Here is a 19,940-nt window from a genome sequence, read left to right on the forward strand (position 1 = left end):
TAATCAATGGCCACATACTGAAACTACAGATCATCACCAGTCAACTTAATAACCATCAATAATGGCTCTGTTCTCATAAGTGTCCCGGTTTAAGACATGACAGTGTGCCAGCAAGACTGAAGCAACAAAATGTAATTCATTTGTTATCATTTATTTCACAGTTTATATCTTTTTATGCTGTGAAATGAGAAAATGATTTGGAAAACCCCTGCATTGATAACTATGTGTTCATGTCAAGCCACTTTGATCAGGATGACAAACAAAGTCTAATTGTCAGTGTAAAGTGGAGTCCCGAGTGTGTGGTCCCTGGCGGCAACCTCCTAGAACAAGCTCCACCTTCTCTCTTCTGCAGACCACCCTCAAACCGCTGACCCTGTCTTGGCCTTTGGAAAAATGGCTGGAGACATAGGCTACCTTAAGCAAGTAAGGCTGCTGCACACCTAAGAAAATACACCTGGTCATATGAGCACATTTCACAATTCCCCAGCCAGTTTCACAGTTGCTGCTCAAGCGTATTTGGTTTGTCAGCAGGTAAGTGAGCATGTACTCATGGAATACGTGTATTTACAGTAAATCTCTTGTGGCCATCCACAGATTGGCCAGAATATAAATCTCTGTCATACTGCAGTCAATCTGTCTTTGTGAACAGTTTATTTGTATTTTATTGTGTTGCACAGAGAAGTAATCTGCAAATGTATAGAGATAAGAAATAAATAAATTCCAAATATTTCTTCTGACAATCACAACAAACCATTGATTACTGAAAGTGAAAGTGAAAATAATACTTATAAATAATACTTTTTTTTATTTTTCAGATGTGCTTTTGCCCCAGGCCAGTAGTGCACTAAAGTAATCCCCAGATGAAAATGTGTGATGCTGACGTCTGCGTATTTATTTACCCCTTATTGATTCAAATTTAATAAAATGTCTGATGGCAAAAGCCTAAACAGTGCAGCCATTGATCTGGCTGTGATTGAAGTGATGGTCAGTACTCCCGTGTTGCTTACATTGGACCGGGCCTCAGAGATTAGAATAATATAAGCACATAAGCCCTTGCTTGTTCCTCATCTCTCCGCCCATACCCCCCTCTTCCCCCTTCTGCACCGCTCCCTCCCTCCTCGTTTTCTCCCATCATCTCTCTGTATTACTGTAACTATAACTTAACTTAACATTTTAAATTATGATTGCACTTTCAATCTTCTGCAGCATGTTTCTAGCCACAGGACATATCAACTTTCTCTAATAGAGAGCTTTTATCCTTATGAGGTGATGACTGATCCAATTCCTGACACAGCGTAATTTCACTGGGAGCAACTTAGTCCCATACACCCAAAACCACTCCCCCTCTCCCTTTTTCCTCACCTTGCAGATGTTAAGTAAGGAGGGGGGGACTTTGAGGGGGGCTGCATTGAGCACAGAGACCCTTCTCAGATCATTTACTGCCAGTAAAAAAACAAAAAAATAAATATATTCAGCAGGAAAGTTAAATCAAACAGGCGCACCGAACTGAATCACAGTGTTTGGAGGGACATGAAAGACCTAGTGGATAAATGTGGATGCACTCTATTTGTGGAAATGTTGAATGTCATTTCAAATCATTCTCTCAACATGTATGCTTTAACCAGCAACATACGTACTGTATAAGGGCAGCATTCAGAGGGTGGATCCACCTCTTTAGGTGAGAAATAAAGTTTCAATGATTTGTTCATTAATCTGATTGTTTCACCTGACCGTTTTAAATAGACTGATGATTTACCATGGATAAATTAAATTATAATAATATAATATAATAGTTGAACAAAAAATACACATAGAATGGTACTTCTTTACAGAAATATGGTTTTCTTTATTTATCAGATCTATGTCATGCAATACATGATGGACATTAAGAATTACAGTTAATGGCTATATGTTACATGCTGTAATATCAAATATAAACATCATGATATTATGTATAGCATATATCATAAAGTAATATGAACATCACATTACATGATATAAATTCATTTTTTATTGGGTTTCAGTACCTATGGATGTTTTCTTTTATTATACTTTCATGGCTCTGATGACCAATTCAGAGCAGTAAGAAAAGAGTTGTCAACATCCACGCTGACTGTGCATCTCTCTCTTGATAACTGAGACTTGTTACAGATTTGTTTGACAACTGTTTCACTGTCTGCAGCCATCTAACTTGTATTCATTTCTGAATAAATTGAACCCTCTGCAGGCCTGTTGATTGGCAGTTTTTTGACACTCTTCTTTAGAAGGCGTTTTTTCAACCCAGGTGTTTGATTCCAACAGGTACTGCATCCTACATAAAGAGGAAGAGAGTGAACAAAACGAGGATCAATCAGTGTCATGTCATTGTGCCATTGATTATACTCACATTCCATTTGGGTCAGTTGTCGTGCCATCTTTGCCCATGATGAGATACTGCTTTCCCAAATCTAACTGTTCTTTACAACTACGCCTCTTAACGATGACTCGAACAGAATTTTCCTTCACGTGTATATCTCCATCTGGTGAACAGATGACGGTCAATGTGTTGATCAAAGTTCCTCCCAGTTTAAATGTAATGGGACAAAACCATTTGAAGGTCAGGGTTACATCATCAGGTTTCTGGTCAGAGTGTAGGCTACTTACGATATCTGAGTACATCCCTTACAGTTGTGTTGTATAGCACAAAGTTGGTTTTGTAAGATTCACTGAAAACTTCAACAATGTATGCTGAAATGAAACAAAAATCAATCAATTAAACCAATCAACCCTTTATCTGAAATGAGTCAAGTTGATAACGGATACTTCATCATAGTGTGTGGTGTGCAGTACTGACCGTAATCTACCGTAGGGAAGAAGCAAGCATGTTCTACACGGTTATTCTTTGTCAGTGCTTTATTTCTCCCTGATTTAAATGTCCATTTTAGTTTATGACAGGGTCCTAAAGACGAAGAAGGCAAACTTTTACTTGTTTGTTCAAACCTTAAGGACAAAACTTAATTGACAGGCATTTGTCGGTTCAGGTCGCAGAGTTATATGACTTACTTTCAGCACATTGGCACACATCCTCTGAACACAGTCTAGAGACCATCCGGCTTCTTTGGGGGGCAGAGTAGAACACAGTGCACTTGCGGTCTACAAAGAAAGCTCTGTAAACTCATGTGTTCTCGGTAAATTATACAAATATCTCATCTTTATCCTAAAATTGAAAATTGAATTGAAAATAGAGAAGCAAAAAGCTTACCTGGTTCATAATAGTCATAAAACACAGCTGGAGCCGGCTGCAGGAGGCCGATGGGCACTTTCTGTTTAGCATCAAAACTAATACATTCCTTTGGCTTAAAATGCTAAAAAGGGAAGAAGTCTTTTAGTATTCAAAATGAAAAAAAAATCTTAATGTAAATATATCAAATTTTTACCTCATTGAAGTAGATCACCACCCTTCCATGAGAAACTTCATAATGGGAAATGTATTGCTCAGGCACTTTTGTTAGCTGAGAGGAGAAAGAAATCAAACATTTTGGTATTACTTCCTCTTACCTTTTTTCTTTGTCAAATGCATTTTCATGGAATGGAATAGTTGCCAGTGTTTTGAGTTCTAGTGCAAAGCAAGTGGAGAGCATTGCATTGGTTCTGAACATGTCTTTCATTCAATCTTTAATCTGTTACGATCCCATAAATTTATGTCTTTTTTTTGTCTTTTTTCTGTCAGTTTGGCAACACCTGTAAATACAACAACACACATGAAATTTGGCTGCTATTGCTGTGATTAAGAAACAGATGTGTAAACCAGATGAATCAGAAAATATGCTCAAAAAACATAACCTATCAACCTCTATTATGCCACTCTTTGATTCATACAGTACAGCTGACCTTTGGCTGTGGGGTAATAGTACAGGTGGGCACTAATACAAAAGTTCAATGGTGGAAATTGTCTCTAACACTTCGCTTTCCCATTTTCCCTGTGCACAACAACCACCCCACGTCAAATAACCCAAACTAGCCCTGTAAGTGTTTCCACAATGTAATGATAGTGGAGAGTTTCATGTCCATTCAAACCACACTCCCAACTGCCAATCACCACAGCTAATTTTACAGGGAACATGTCAAAAATGTGTCTCACTGAGGTTGACAGTGGTTAAGACGAGGAGGAGAGAGACATACTAACCCTGTTCAGGTCCTCAATTACAGCCTCAAATCCACTCAGTAGTGTGATGTCAGCAATGCCCATTCCTGTGAGGTTGTTGTCTGGGTTATGGCTACACACACACACACACACACACACACACACACACACACACACACACACACACCCGAGAGATGCAAATCAAGATTCATGATGTTTTCCCTTCACATGTCATTGAGGCTTACAAAGGTGATGAGTCTTATGTAACTAACCTGACACAGACTGTGTAGGTGACAGTGTCGTCTGCAATTGCATTGTTACCCAGATCTCTTCTGCTTCTTGTGCGAGCGTCCTCATTAACATCGTCGTCATCATAGTAATCATACGTGTCTATGACCTTATCTAAAGAGACAGAGGTTGATGTGACAGTCTGGCTTCTATCATCAATACCTGTATAGGTGACTGTCAGTGATAAAAACTCACCAGTGTACTTTACTTTTCCCTCCACTGTGACACTGAGGGACAGATCAGCACATCTCTCTTGGGTTCCAGTACATGGTAAGCCTTAACAACCTTTGATGGAGGGGGGTGATTTTTCATAAATGAATTCATTCATTTCTGTGCATGTTCAGCACATGAACAGAAATGAATGAAACCTACTTTTAGTTTGGCTTCTCCTTCTCCTGACAACTTCACATCAATGTTGTTCCCAGAGAATTTCTGCGACAGACACAACAAAAAAATAAATACTTTCAGAATGAGGTTAAATATCTAAGTGTTTCTAAATGTACTATTGAAATGCTTTACGGTACCTTCAAGTCTATTTCCACCTTTTCTTTGTTTGCCAGTGCCAGTGTTGCAATGTCATTCCTCCCCAAGACTCTGAACTCTGCTGATAGATTTGCTGTAGGATTGTTGGACCTCTTTAGATCATACTCTGCAAGAGCTTCCAGTGCCATGACAGTATCCTTGACACAAACAACATGAATATTATGGTAACAAATCTACTCTGAAGGAAGTGCATGCACATCTAATCTGGAGACCAGTGTGCTAAACCTTTTGTCTTATTCACAACATATGTAGGCCTACTCTTCATCTTCATTTGGACTACACTGCATGGTATGGGTAAGTATACAGGGGCCAAGTCCAAACAATTACTGTATTAAGAAATTATGATCTCGCATTCACCTGTGTCGATCGGAAAGTTCCAAAATAGTTTTCTTGGGAGATTAACCAGCAGGCTGCTTTGTCTGCCCACTGGGTCTGACTTAGTTCCACTGCAGTTAGAAGGGCATAGGCTGTTGTCTCTACTGTGATGGCATCTGCCCTCTCTTGATTCTTAATTCTGGTATCAGTTGTCCACAGATAACATCCATCCTTTCCTGTCAATAGAGAAAAAAAACATATATAAGAAAAATATCACAACTCAAACAACAGCACTTGCTGATAGTCTGTGGATTTTATAAAGTCAGCCCCTTTCTCACAGTTTATTCAATCCATATATCTTGACATACATACAAACATACGTTCTGTAGCCATTGCTTGAAGTCTTGTCCAGACAGTTGAAGGGCCAGTTCGCTCAGGCTGGCAGACTGAGAGACAGTAAGCTGTAATGGCAACAGCATAGGGATGCTGAAGCTCCTCCAGGTTTGACATCAGATACGTGGTTGAGTTTGAAATACTTGCTTTCTGGAAAAGGGTAGTGCAAAGGCATTCATTTCATATCACTGGCAAATGATGCTCTAACTACAGCTCATATAAAATACATTGAAAACTACAACAATAACAAGGCCACAGTTGCAGTAGGCTCCTACTGCAAAGCTGGACCAGAATACAACAGCATTTAGGGCTAAATGCTCAAGCTAACACACTAAAAATGCAGATGTGTGGATCTTCAGCAGGTAGCCTATATTTGTTTCCCTTATTTTAGAAAGTTAGTGTGCTATCATTTGCTCAAAACAGAATGAAATGTAATTAGTTCTGCAGGAATTTGGTTGTAACCCAACATTTTTACAGAAGTTTAATGTATATCATAGTAGCACTACTGTAAAATGCATTTACCCCAACTTGAATCCATAAAACTGCAAAACTATTTATTTGACAGTGTGGCAGTGGGCAAGCAATCCCAGCATTCAGGACATTAAATCTTTAGATCATCTCACCACATCATCTTGTGCTTCATTTTGCAGGAATTGAAGGGACTTCTGCAGTGCAAGAGTTACAAAAGCGGTCATGGATGCCTCCCGATCTTTGCCTTTCTAGATATAATATACATAGAAAATTTCAGGCAACTCATGCATTCAAATAACTGCTGCTTACAGTTTATCTTTATCGACGTATGTGTATTTGTATGTTCGGTGTAAGGTAGGGTTACCAGGACATATCTGTGTAACACAGGATGTGGGTCACTGAATGAGCCGTCAATATTCTGTACTGACAGCAAGTAATTGACTGTGTGTCTGATCTCATCTGCTGATGTTTGGGCCGGCTGATGCTGTGCCACCAATGAAAAAACTTTCAACACAAAGGCAGTCAGCCTGAGGACAAGGGGAAAGAAAAATGATTGAGCAAAGTGGATGGAAGAGGAAATGGATTCCTTATGTGAGATATGTGACCAACTTAAACCATACATTTTCTGTTTGATAGTAAAAACATAGAATATCAAATAAAATATGGGAGCAGCTGAAAGATACACAAGCCTGTACATAGCCTACTATAAAACAAGTTTGAACATATAATAAAATCTGTGATGGCTCCCAATAACATCAGTGGCATTAAAATAATATGAAGTAATTTGCTTTGGGCTAATAATACATGAATTGTCAGAACAATGTCTGTCCAATTGTTTGTACAATGAATCTTTAACAACAACAAAGACAAACCCTAACCCATTTAAATATGAGTCTCAGTTCACAGTCTCTTGTAAAATCTAAAACCTAAAAGGACGCCCATATCTGTAATTTATTGTTGTCCAAAGACTTTTGTTGTATATGCAGGTTTCAACATATGCACAAATGACTACCTCAGATCAAAAAGCAATAATGCAAAATGAAACAAATACTTACCAAACACTAGACTTGTCTGAATACCATGGTTGATAAGATCCATTAGGTTCCTTGAAACCTAGAACCCTTACATAACCTGACAAAGAGATAAGTCTTTGTTTAAAAAATGTATCACATCCCATGGTAGAGTTCTCAACTATGACCAAGAATCTGGCTCTAGTATTTAGCTGGGAATGTGTTCAGTTTGTGGGTTGACAATACTACAGTGGTACAAGGGTGGTGTAGGTGTCAGGTACAAATTTCATGGCAATCTGGTCAAATGTTGCCATGACGCATGGTGTGTTGAGAGTGTGAGAGAAACCTGGATTAATTTTGTGTGAATTTATTTACAGAAAAAAGGTATGGACATATTTTTAAATGAATGAATGTGTTTATTTCGGTACATTTAAAGGCACTGAAAGAGTGTAGGTAGAAGCTAGGCTTATTTACACCTATACCCATTTTATGATACTCATCACAAAAAAAGCAAAAACAAAAGCAAAAAGAATAATGATTATCATTATGATTATTAATATGAAATTATTGAATTTTTGATGTTGTGTTTGTACCTTTCTCAATTTTATCAAGAGCATCTTTTTTGGCATCTGGTGGCAGGTTAAACCATTGCTTACTCAGGTCAAAATAGCGGAGGGCTGCAGCTGTAGGAGCGAGTCCTGACATTGTCTGTTCACAACATCCTGTAGGCAACTGAATCAGACTTGCAGCCCTCTCAGGAGACAGAAGGTTCACGGCTTGTGAACCAAATCCATTATCTGTCAGGTGAGAACATCAAACAGGTAAGATACTTTAATTTACAAAGATCCATGAGTTGCATGTCTTGTATGTCTGTGTCTAACAGTACAAACCTTCCACTGAAATGAAGATATTGGAGGTGGAGTCTGGGATTATTTCATCTGGTAAAGTCCCATCAATTGTCAAAGTCCTTAGGCCCGTCCCTTTTACAACAAAGAGAAGTAAACTGATTTAAGCAAATGTATTGGGAAAAAATGATCAGGTATCACTAATTAAAACTGATCAGCACTGCAATAACTCACCGTCTAATTTAATCATATGGGTTTTCTCATGTCTTTGTTCTAATCCTTCTGCCTACAACATTAGAAAACAGGAAGCCAAATTACAGCGCATCACATGCCATGTTGGTATATTTACTATATAAGACTGTGCAGGGATAAAGTAATATACTTACCAATACATTCAGAGTCTTTTGAATTGCATCTATGTTATTGTCATTCTCTATGTCAAAGACACGTATTTTGATGGGAATTGGGCCAGTTACCATGGGGACAGCAGAAAAAGTGACAAACTGGGAGGAATGTGGTTTCACATCGATGTTAACATAACTTGAAGTGGTCGCTGAGCCAGGAGAGCAGAGTCCTTCAACTTGTTCCATATGAACAGCCAGCTATGAAATGCAGGTGGTGAGATGAGTCATGAGTCGTACGTCAGACCATAGGTCACACAAATCACATTATCATTACTGATGTGATTGTTGTTATGAGAAATTATGTTTCTATACCTACCGTTAGTTTTGTATCCCCATAGTTGTAGATAACAGGTGAAATAGATATTTGCTCATATTTTCTTACTGAGTAAGGCAGTCTCAGAGACACAAAGGTCTTCTTAAATGCTCTAACCTCAGATGGTTTCACTACACAGAGACCTGAATGAAACATAAAGTCAGTTGCAGTTATCAATAATAATGCAGTTATATCTTTGGTCAAATATCCAAGATGTATTTTTGAAGTTGGATAATGTTTCACCACTGGTTTTAGATAATGTGATGACCTGGATTTCCCATGTGGTGATGGAATCAGGTAGAGGCAAAAGAACACTGAAAGAGTTTTTCAAGTTAAAGTAAATCAACGGCTGTGAAATGCATCTGATAAAAGTGTATAGTTCACACTGCAGAAATAGTCCCCATGGTAACAAATGTAAAACTATGGTTGCAGTGGTTGTAATTAACACATTTAGATATTTAAAATAAAAAATAAAAAGCATTAAAACTCTTTTGAAAGTCCACCTCTTACCTGAGTTTGCCATGTGCATCTTCTTCTCTGAATAAAAAGCTTGGAGGGAAATGTTGTCTAATCCTTTGACGAGTGGTATCCAAAAAAAATTCTTCAATATCAGTTGCTGTTGCAGCTAAAAAGACAGAATACAGTATATATATATATATATATATATATATATATATATATATATATATATATATATATATATATATATATAACTCAGTGATAACCATGCTATGGCTATTGAATGTAACCTGGAAAAAGGAGGTTTTTATACGCACATCATGCTGTAGGCTATTGAGGTGCAGGGCAATAAAAAGTAACGTAGTAAAAGAGAGGGTTGCCCGCACACTCTTAAAGGAGGTCACAGTGATTTATTTAGCACTTGCACAAACGTTTTCGACCATGTGTGGTCGAAACAATAATCAAATATTTCATAATCATGAGAGAAAAAAGTACAAAGTTACAAAACAAATATTTGTTTTGTAACTTTGGTGATCCTTTATATGTGTAATGTTGGTTGTTTATGCATTGGTATCCATTCTGGATTATATACACATTGTTTACTTACTTTTTTCTCTCATGATTATGAAATATTTGATTATTGTTTCACTGCTATGATGAAAAAAACTTTTTGACTACAAATGGGTTCCCACTGATTATATTTGTGTTTTTCTGGGCCCAATTGTTTAATGATAAGTGTATGATGTTTTCTATATTTAAAAGATTTTCTATATTTAAAAACTAACTATATATTTAAAAGTGTATATTTAAATACTGTAAGCTTAAGGATGTGCCCCTTACCTTCAGGCTCGCCCCTCCTCACCTAATTGGACCTCACACCCATACACCTGTGACCCTATATATGGGTGTGAGCGTTCCTTTGTTCTGTTGGCACCTGATGAAGACCACACATGGTCGAAAACGTTTGTGCAAGTGCTAAATAAATCACTGTGACCTCCTTTAAGAGTGTGCGGGCAACCCTCTCTTTTTCTCTATTGAATGTAACCTAACATTAAAATGTAACACAATGTTAAACTGTAAAAATATGTAATGTCCTGGTGATAATTTCATCTCACTCCGGCCAAGTCCTTTCAGGGCATCCTCTTCTATCTTTCTTTGTCTCAGACGCTCTCCTGCAATGCAGCATTGTAAAAATGCATCTGTGCAAGCTTCATTTTGTTGCACAAGAGAGACTCTCTCCGCTCTTTCCTGACATGTTAGTGCCATAGGGATCAGAGTTAACCCATCAGCACAACACTCCTGAAGTATTTCATCTGAAAAATTTGACTCTGAAAGGAAGAAGACACATTTTTTATGAAATAGTGCTTTAAAAAGTGTCTTATATTGTCACAGATCAAAGTTATGGTCCTCGAATGCTGTCTTACTTAACGTCATCATTTCCTGTTGAAGGTCCACAGAGCGTCTTTTTCGTCCAAATTGTGAATTACAGTGAAAACCTAGAAAAGTAGTTCAGTGTACATAAAAACATGTAAGACAAGTAAGTGGTTTGCATGGTGTTATGAAAACATTAATCTAGCTAATTCAGTGATTTTCTGCATTAGTGGTTACAGACTGGTCACAAAGGGTAGTGGAACATAGTAGAGCATGAAAGGACATGTCGGTTATTTTGATGAAAACATATTTTTGTCATACCCTGCCTCCACTCTGACTGGGAATGAGACACAAAAGACAGGCCAGCATCTCTTAGTACAGATTTTGGGTTATGACCTCCACCATATGTGCAGCCAAGGTCATATGACTGCATAGCAGAAAACACCTGAGAACAAGAGTTTAGATTTGCTCTGTTCTAACATGTGGATGTCTTTTTATTATTATTTTTGATTTTAGAGAGAGAAAGCATGAAAGCAGAGTGTTACCTGTTTGTCTGTGAGTTTATTATCAGCTTTGAGACCGTAGAAGGCCTTGTCCACAGCAAGCAAAGCCACTTTGGTTGTCTCTTCATCTATATCAAATTCTAGCGTGGGCTTGTCTTCTCCAGGTACAGAGGATCCTTTTTGTATTATCTAAATTAAAGTTAAGATGCAGAGGATTTTACATGCTGTCATCTATTATCAAAGTTAATTCTAAATGTACACATAAACTACACATATAAAGACAAAGGATGTGATCAAGAAAGCAGCCTGAATGGAATAATATACTTTCCATTCCTGACAACCATCTAATGCCAGAAAAAATGGACTGTGTTAAAGCTCTGTCAGTCCACTCTCTCAACTCTGCCCATGCTGCACTCTACTCTGTTTACCCACCTTGACCTTTATCTCACATTCGTCCCTGACGTCCACCCACACTGAGTCTGCAACAATCTCATCATTCTGGTTGTAGAAGTAGGCAATCAGACGGAAGGATGGGACCATATCAGCTGTTATCGGCAGGTTGTATTTAAGTGAACTACCACTAATATTGAGTGATTCCTTATTTATTATGACCCCACGGCTCAGGACCTACAACAGAGACAATCAAAAAATATATGATTATGATGAAAGCTCCTTCTCAAAATGCATTTTTGTATATTTAATTTTATATGGCTCACCATGTAGTATATTTTTCCATTACTTGGACCATTTTTGGTGTGGTATGTGACTGTAAATGACTCCTTCACAGAGTACACCTTGTTGGTAATACTTATATAAAGGTAGCTGCCGCTTGGAGATGCTGCACGTCTAATTCTTTTCACCTGCTGCAGGCCTTCTGCAGTCACCTTTCAGAGACAGAGGTGGAAACAGTTAAAACTGAACAAACATAAATGTGAGCAAACCTTCAGTCCAGGTTGGAGATACTAACATTAACTTTAATACTAAACGTAGCTGCAATATTAAAGGTATAAAACACTGCCCCCTCCTGGTCAGTAACGCCTTGGAATGAGCTCTCTCCAGATCCCGGTACATCAATGTTTACTGGCACATCAGCTGCTGGAGAGCCATCTGGGAGACGCATGATCACCTAGAACAACATACACAATGTTTTACATAGAAATACAAAACAATATCAGTCTTCTACTCAGCTGTGTATCCATCTGTTAGTTTTGTGCATACCACCACATCAAGTGGAAATCCATATACAAAGTATGAGCGAGTTCGAGAGAGATCCATGGTGTATTTGTGAGAGAGGAAAGGAAGATAAACTTCTGCTTCTTGCATTTCACCACCTGGGACACAACAACAACAACCACAAGGAACAATAATTAATAAACAGCTTTGTGCATATATCAGTGTATGACAGGACCATTTTTGATCTGCTGAAAAATGTAATTAGATGTTATATTTCATGAGTATATTTTGTAGTTTGGGGAATTTTTTTCAAAGAATTCAATTTAATAGATTATGTAGCCTATAACCTCTACAGCAGGGCTGCCCAATTTGGGGCCTATCATTTTTAATCTTTAAAATTATTATTATTTATGGTGCAGTTGCCCTTGCCGGGAGCTTTGGAACTTTCTCCAGAGCTTTGGAACTGGGGAGGGGAGGCTGGTTGGCTGTGCGGCCCAGCACAGGACACTCGTGTGTGTGTGAGAGGAGCAGTGAGACTGGGCTGGTACCGGCAACGGCAACAAATTCACATTCACACTACTCTGCTTCTCCAGGGACGACGCAGACAATGCCCTTCTCATCCAGAGTACCAGTACAAGTAACTTTGCTTTGCAGTGAAACACAATAATCAATAGTGATTTCAAAATTACTTTGTTCGAGTGTTTATTTTGCACAATTAGTCTAAAGGCATATTTAATTTAATGCAGTGCAACATAAATGTTTAGTTTTGGTCCACGACCCTCCACCCCAATTCATTTTTGGTCCTTCACTGAGAAGAATTTGGGCACCCCTGCTCTAAAGTATTTCAACATCTTTGAAGTTTACAAGAAGTTGTATAGCTACAAACTGCTGTTTCTTAACACTTCTCTTACAGTGTTAAATTGCAACATAGTGTCCTGGAGATTCATAACAAGAAACTGAAACTATCTCTGTTTCCATCTAACTCCAAACAAGACTAAACATTTTGTACAACCACCAACTCTTTTACAAGAATTATAAAATGTATTCATTCTATGCCATAAGAGATAATAATTATATTTTAATTTAAATAGATGTTACATAATCTTTTATAAATATAACACACTCATATTATTAATTCAGTTTTGTCTCTCTGGGATACTGTGTCTTACTTTGTATGTTGGTGACAAACACTCTCATATAGAGTTGTGCTTCCTTTTGCCATAAATCAAAGAGGGTTTGATTCATCTCCTTTTGGAGTTGATCACTTATCTTTGCTATAGACTGAGAAACCTCTGCAGTTCCATCCTGGGTCTGCAAGAAAAAGCAGAAATTGTTGGGTCTGATGTAATGAAACACACAAGAGATGCAATATGTTGACAGCCAGTATCAGATCTTGAAATGAGCTGCATTTTACTCTTTAGTTTCCTCACCGAGCCAGTCAGCTTCAGCCCCCTGATAAAGACAGGCTTTATTTTTTGAACATGGGGTCTGCTTTTTTCTACCACTCCAAACTGACAGTGGTAAGCCCCTTTAACTTTCTCACCATATGAATACCTAGATAGAAAAATAAATTGAATTACTTTTGTTTCAGTGATGTTAGAACAAGAATTCTATAAAGGATATATCAATAAATATAAAAAGGAATTATGAAAAATAGGCTTGAAACGAGTAGCCCAACTTGATGGGCAACATTAGTCTATTGTAGATCATATGGACTCAGCATTAAGCATTATTAAAATATTGAAACATTCTTTTAAATCTTTGTATTAACTGATTCAAATTACTTCACACTATATTTCTTCAGCTCCACAAAGAATGTTTAATGCAATTTTTAAGGAGCTACTGGACTAGACACATGTAAACACCGTAGTGTATCATCGGCTCACTCATATTGTTGTAAATATTAATAATTCAAACTATACGACAAAATGTCAGCAGTAAACAGATTGGGAAATGAATCAACACTTACATGGCTGAGATGGTGAAAGCCAGCTTTTCAGTACTTGGCAAAATATAGTCCTCCTTCATTTGAATGTTCACCTCAAAACTTGGTAGAACTAGTGTGTGTAACAATAAAAAGATTTTATTTGGAATTACAGTAAATGGTATACAGTATGTTTAAAAAAATCGAAAGAAAAGAAAACTACTTGTAGCTTACCAAATTCTTGTACTTCGAATTCTCGAGAAACTGCGTTTACTTCATCACCTTGATAGTGTGCTGTAATCCTCCATGTGCCTGTTCTATAAACAAAATATAAATTACCATGTCACAATATGTCAATAACAATTATTTATTATTTCAGTGTTACTTGTTCTGTCATATTGTGTGAGTTAGTACTTAGAGATATCAGGTATGGTGAATGTTTCCCTGAGTAGTCCGCCCTTTGCAGATTTTTGAGACTTCATTACTCTGTTTCCATCAGCATTCTGCAATAAAAAGCATGGATCAGTTTGCAGTCCTCTTTATTTTCTCAAGAAAATGTATTATGTACTCACAAATACTGTTATGTAGATTGCTTCCTCATGAGGCCTGAATGTGTGGTCAAGAGTGAATATCCTACATCGCACTAAAAGATAAATAATGAACATAGCTTTAATCCTTACTGTTTTACATTTCTTCACATTTGTTGATTGTCCTTTTACCTTTCTGTGTTGGGTTGTACATTGGCTGGTCAGTCTGAATGAAGATATAGCCTCTGTGTTTTGATAACAGGACCTTTGTTGTTTTTCTTTCACTGAATGTCCCGCTCTCTGCCACCAGCAGAGCAATGCTAGGTTGATTTTTTGGAGGCCCAAATTGTAACATAGTTTCCATTTCTATCTGTAAATATGCAAATTCATAGTTTGGGTTTATGGCATTTCAGTCAAATTTTTTAGCTTTCAGTGAGTAAGGAAAGTCATACCTTCAGCTCAACTGTTTGGACATCCCCTTCATCAGTGCAACGAACCATTTTACTATTAGACAGAGGAGTACCAGTATTCACATCCTCCAGATGGAGAGTGACTATCCTGTTCAGATAAGGTTTTCCCATCTGGACAAACACTGTCTCATTAACTCCCACATGAAACACATTGGGAGCTGAGATGAAGAATCTGCACACAGAGATGAAAAATAACTCTCACTCTAGTATCCACCACTGCTATGTTGCAACTTCTGTGCCCAAAAATACATCTGCAAAGCTGCACGTTGATTTTGACAAAATAATTAAAATAAAATCTTCGAATCTAATCTCTACCTAAAATATTAGTGTAATGTGAATTCAGCATGTTAGACACAAAAACACGCACATCCCAAAATACAATAAAACAATAAAACTGTCACAGGAGCTACAGACTGGTGTGCGGGCTCCTTTTTTCCACACAATTCAGTATGTTGACATTAAATTATTGAGAAATTCTACAATGGACAAAGCAAAAATAGGTCAGCATTGAGTTGCATTATTATATAATCTAGATTTCACAATTACCTGTCCTCCGTTGAGCACCCTGAATCCACAGTCATGATCAGGACCAGTATGGAAAAGATATTTCGTTTCATTGTGCAGCCTCTGTGTCTTGCCTGTTCTGACCTGACCTGTTCTTTTATACAGTCTATGGTTCTGACACAGGACTTTGATCAACTGAGGTTTTTCTAGGTTTTCCACCCCTGTATTACACAACTACTGGATCTCTTCATGCCTTCCCTATGTTCATTTTCCTCCAAGAAAATATCATTCCTCAGTCTCATGTAGTATGTGCCATCTGGCAGTACATAAACTGAGAAAATAATCATCATCAACACATTCGTACAGGCATGTCTCCAGATTGCATGTTTTATTTATTAAAGTCTATTTTGTTTTGGCTTGCAGCATTAAAAGTCATCTGTTTCTGTTTACAGTGTAACCATGCTCTCATTGGTTGTTGAAAGTGAGACAGATTTCGCCCAGAACATGTGATTTCCAAGAAATTGAAACTTGGTTCATTGAGTTCTGTTTTGATTCAGTAGGCTAGCTAAAACATGGCAGTGTGACTCTGGATAAGAGATAAGAGCCTTTTTTTTCTTCTTCAAAATAAACAGCTGAAAGATACAGTTGGGAGCCTATAGTTGGGAGTAATAGTGGCTGATTTTTTTCCCCTGTAGTTAGCACTTACAGCAATTTACTTGCCAGTCTAGATGAAGTTGCAAGTTCATTATTAAAGGGGAATTGCCCCGTTCTTTACAATCTGGATCTTATTTCTAGCATAAAATACGATCATTTACTCACCCATAACTTGGTGTTACAAGTCGTTCCGACGAAATTAGATCCAGCAGAGAGCCGCGTATAATGCCAGTCTATGGGGCAACGGAATGCAGCCTTTAAATAACACATAATATTTGCCACGAAACTCGTTAATTTCACCAATATTTTGTGCCGCTGCCTGGCTCATTCTGATAATAATTATTCCACTTCGGCATTTGGGTCCATTTTTAGCGCAACTGGCCAGAGCTTTAAGTCCAGGTTGCGGAGAGGAAGCGCTGAACTTCGTCCAGCAGATCATTTTGTTCTGACAATTTTGAAACATGCAGAAACGAACTGTAGCATTAGCAACTTTCAGGTAAACAAGCCGCCGCTCGGAAATGATATCATCCAGGTCAGAGGTTACAGTAGGTCAACCTACAGACCCCGGATGTTGATAACAGATAACCCCGGACTCAGAGGGGAATAGCACTAGCTTATCATAACCATGGATCATGACAAAATATTGGTGAAATGAACGAGTTTCGCGGCAGATGTGTTATTTAGAGGCTGCATTCTTCCGCTGCCCTGTAGACTCGCATTATAGGGATATACGCGGCTCTTGGCTGGATCTAATTTCGTCGGAACGACTTGTAATAATAATAATAATAATAATAATACATTTTATTTATAAGCGCTTTTCCAAAAGCTCAAAGACACTTTACATACAATAAATGCAGTTAAGAACGCAAGACATTCAATTAAAAGCAGCAAAGACAGTATAAAACATAGAAAACAATATAAAACACACACAGAAATTATGTATTAAAAGCTGATTTAAAAAGGTGTGTTTTTAGCATGGTCTTAAATGTTGGGAGGTGAGTGCAGGTGCGGATGGGTTTGGGGAGTGAGTTCCAGAGGGAGGGGGCAGTGATGGAGAAGGCTCTGTCCCCCCAGGTTCGGTGCTTGGTCCGTGTGGGTAGTGACAGGATGTTTCCTTCGGATGAGCGGAGGTCGCGGGAGGGGGTGTGGTGATGGAGCAGGTCTGTGAGGTAGGGGGGGGCCAGGTTATTAAGTGCTTTGTGTGTGAGGAGGATGATTTTGAACTGTATGCGGTGAGTGATGGGCAGCCAGTGCAGGTCACGGAGGACGGGGGTGATGTGATCTCTAGAGCGGGTGTAGGTGAGCAGGCGTGCGGCTGAGTTTTGGATGTATTGCAGTTTATTGAGGAGTTTGGATGGTGAACCATAGAGGATGCTGTTGCAGTAGTCCAGTCTGGATGTGATGAATGCATGGATGAGGGTTTCTGCAGCAGAGAAGGTGAGTGAGGGGCGGAGACGGGCGATGTTCTTGAGGTGGAAGAAGGCGGTCTTGGTGATGTGATTGATGTGGAGGTCAAACCTTAGCTTACTGTCGAAGATGATTCCTAGGTTGCGGGTGTGGGATGAGGGAGACAAAGTGCAGTTATCAAAGGTGAGGGAGAAGTTGTGGCTGGCTTTAGTGCGGGATGTGGGGTCAATGATGATTATGTCCGATTTGTCACTGTTCAGTTGAAGATAGTTTGTTTGCATCCAAGATTTAATTTCTGTGAGACAGTTGCTGAGGGTGGAGTGGGTGTTGTTGGTGATGGCTTTGGTGGAGATGTACAGTTGGATATCGTCGGCGTAACAGTGAAAATGGAGTCCATGTTGACGGATGATCTGGCCAAGGGGGAGGATGTAGAGGATGAAGAGGAGGGGACCAAGCACCGACCCCTGGGGGACACCTTGTGACAGGGGAGCGGTGGTGGAGGTGCAGTTGTTGATGCTGATGAACTGTTGTCGGTTGGAGAGGTAGGAGTGTAACCAGGAGAGTGCTGTGCCAGTGATGTGGAGAGAGGATTCCAGACGGGAGAGCAGGATGGAGTGGTTGATGGTGTCGAAGGCTGCTGTGAGGTCGAGGAGGATGAGGATGGTGAGGTGTCCGGAGTCTGAGGAGAGGAGGAGGTCGTTGGTGACTTTCAGGAGGGCTGTCTCGGTGCTGTGTTTTGTACGGAAACCAGATTGGAATGATTCAAACAGGTTATTGCAGGTGAGGTGGGTTGTGAGTTGTGAGGCGACAGCACGTTCCAGGATTTTTGACAGGAAGGGGAGATTGGAGATGGGGCGGAAGTTATTTGGGTTGTCAGGGTCCAGACCGGGTTTTTTGATGATGGGAGTGATGGCAGCCAGTTTGAGGGTTTGGGGGACAGAACCAGAGCGGAGGGAGGCGTTAATGAAGTCAATGATGAGTGGGGAGATGACAGGGAGGCAGTCCTTGATGAGTTTGGAGGGTATGGGGTCCAGGTTGCAGGTGGAGGTTTTTATTCCGGTCATGATGGTTGTGAGTTGTGCTGGTGATACTGGAGAGAAGGGGGTCAGGTACTGGATAGTGGTGGGTGGGGAGGCAGGGAGGGAGGCAGGCGGGGAGATGGGAGGGATCCTGGAGGTGTTGAGGTTACTGTAAATGGTGTTGATTTTTGTTTGGAAGAATGATAGGAATGATTGGCACTTTTCAGTAGTGAATGATGAGGAGGTGTTGTCGTGGGGTTTGAGAAGGGAGTTGATGGTGGAGAACAGAGCCTTGGGGTTGTTGGAGCCAGAGTGGATGAGGTGGGAGTAGTGGGTGTAGACATCTGGGTGAGTAAATGATCGTATTTTATGCTAGAAATAAGGTCAAGATTGTAATAAACGGCAATTCCATTACTCTACTACTGTAAGTGTTTATCTTGTAATGCATATGTGTTGCAATATGTGTTGAAAAACAAATTTGTCACCTGTCCCTGCTGTTTTCTCGGGCAATAGAGCTGTGGAAGAGCACACGTAAACTGGACAGGCCAAGTCAAAATACCAAAAAATATCAACTTTTAAAAAATGAAAAGCCTGAGCAAAGAGAGAATGAGAAAATGAAAGGGACGGAGGGGCATTTTACTATATTTCTTTTAGAAAGCACAATGACAGACCAAGCTGAGTGTGCAGTGTGACAGGGGTTCATAGAAGCATCCCCTGGCTTTCTAGGATAGCATGATGAACCAATATGTGAGTTAGACGGTAGGCTACATGGTCACTGCTGGCATACATCAGTGCACTGGCACTTCTTTGCACTACTCTTTGGCATACCATTTTTCTTGCATCATCATCACAGCACTAGTTGCTGCTACTATCTTCTTCTGCTGCTTCTCTGTTCCTGGAGATCCCAGTGGTGTAATCTAGGTGAGTCACAGATTTGTATAGCCTACCCAATTAGAGAGAAAGAAGGTGATAGATAGATAGATAGATAGATAGATAGATAGATAGATAGATAGATAGATAGATAGATAGATAGATAGATAGATAGATAGATAGATAGATAGATAGATAGATAGATAGATAGATAGATAGATAGATAGATAGATAGATAGATAGATAGATAGATAGATAGATAGATAGATAGATAGATAGATAGATAGATAGATAGATAGATAGACAACAACACACCCTCATCAAAGAGATCAATGTCAATGAGACTCAGCGAGG

At 39.1% G+C, this 19,940-nt stretch overlaps 1 protein-coding gene across 1 annotated transcript; it reads right to left on the reverse strand.

Annotated features, from left to right (window-relative positions):
• Window positions 1-2,134: 2,134 nt before the first annotated feature.
• On the reverse strand, window positions 2,135-15,836 carry LOC146972115 (complement C4-B-like). The gene is given in 42 exon segments (XM_085801935.1): window positions 2,135-2,311; window positions 2,387-2,519; window positions 2,644-2,727; window positions 2,834-2,938; window positions 3,043-3,132; window positions 3,242-3,344; window positions 3,417-3,491; window positions 4,166-4,256; window positions 4,396-4,525; window positions 4,607-4,663; window positions 4,666-4,696; window positions 4,784-4,843; window positions 4,936-5,091; window positions 5,312-5,505; window positions 5,650-5,812; window positions 6,286-6,381; window positions 6,498-6,660; window positions 7,189-7,264; window positions 7,737-7,940; window positions 8,034-8,123; window positions 8,223-8,274; window positions 8,375-8,590; window positions 8,709-8,848; window positions 8,949-9,019; window positions 9,216-9,330; window positions 10,280-10,492; window positions 10,589-10,660; window positions 10,857-10,980; window positions 11,081-11,227; window positions 11,471-11,665; window positions 11,755-11,922; window positions 12,006-12,164; window positions 12,257-12,369; window positions 13,381-13,522; window positions 13,642-13,765; window positions 14,181-14,268; window positions 14,370-14,452; window positions 14,550-14,638; window positions 14,708-14,778; window positions 14,855-15,032; window positions 15,115-15,304; window positions 15,679-15,836. Coding segments are annotated over 42 exon segments (5,064 nt in total). The 5' UTR covers window positions 15,750-15,836; the 3' UTR covers window positions 2,135-2,169.
• Between the last annotated feature and the right edge of the window lie 4,104 nt (window positions 15,837-19,940).

This window comes from Trachurus japonicus, chromosome 16 (genome assembly GCF_045865225.1).
Source record: "Trachurus japonicus isolate A0001 chromosome 16, Traja_1.0".
In the NCBI taxonomy this organism is placed as follows: domain Eukaryota; kingdom Metazoa; phylum Chordata; class Actinopteri; order Carangiformes; family Carangidae; genus Trachurus; species Trachurus japonicus.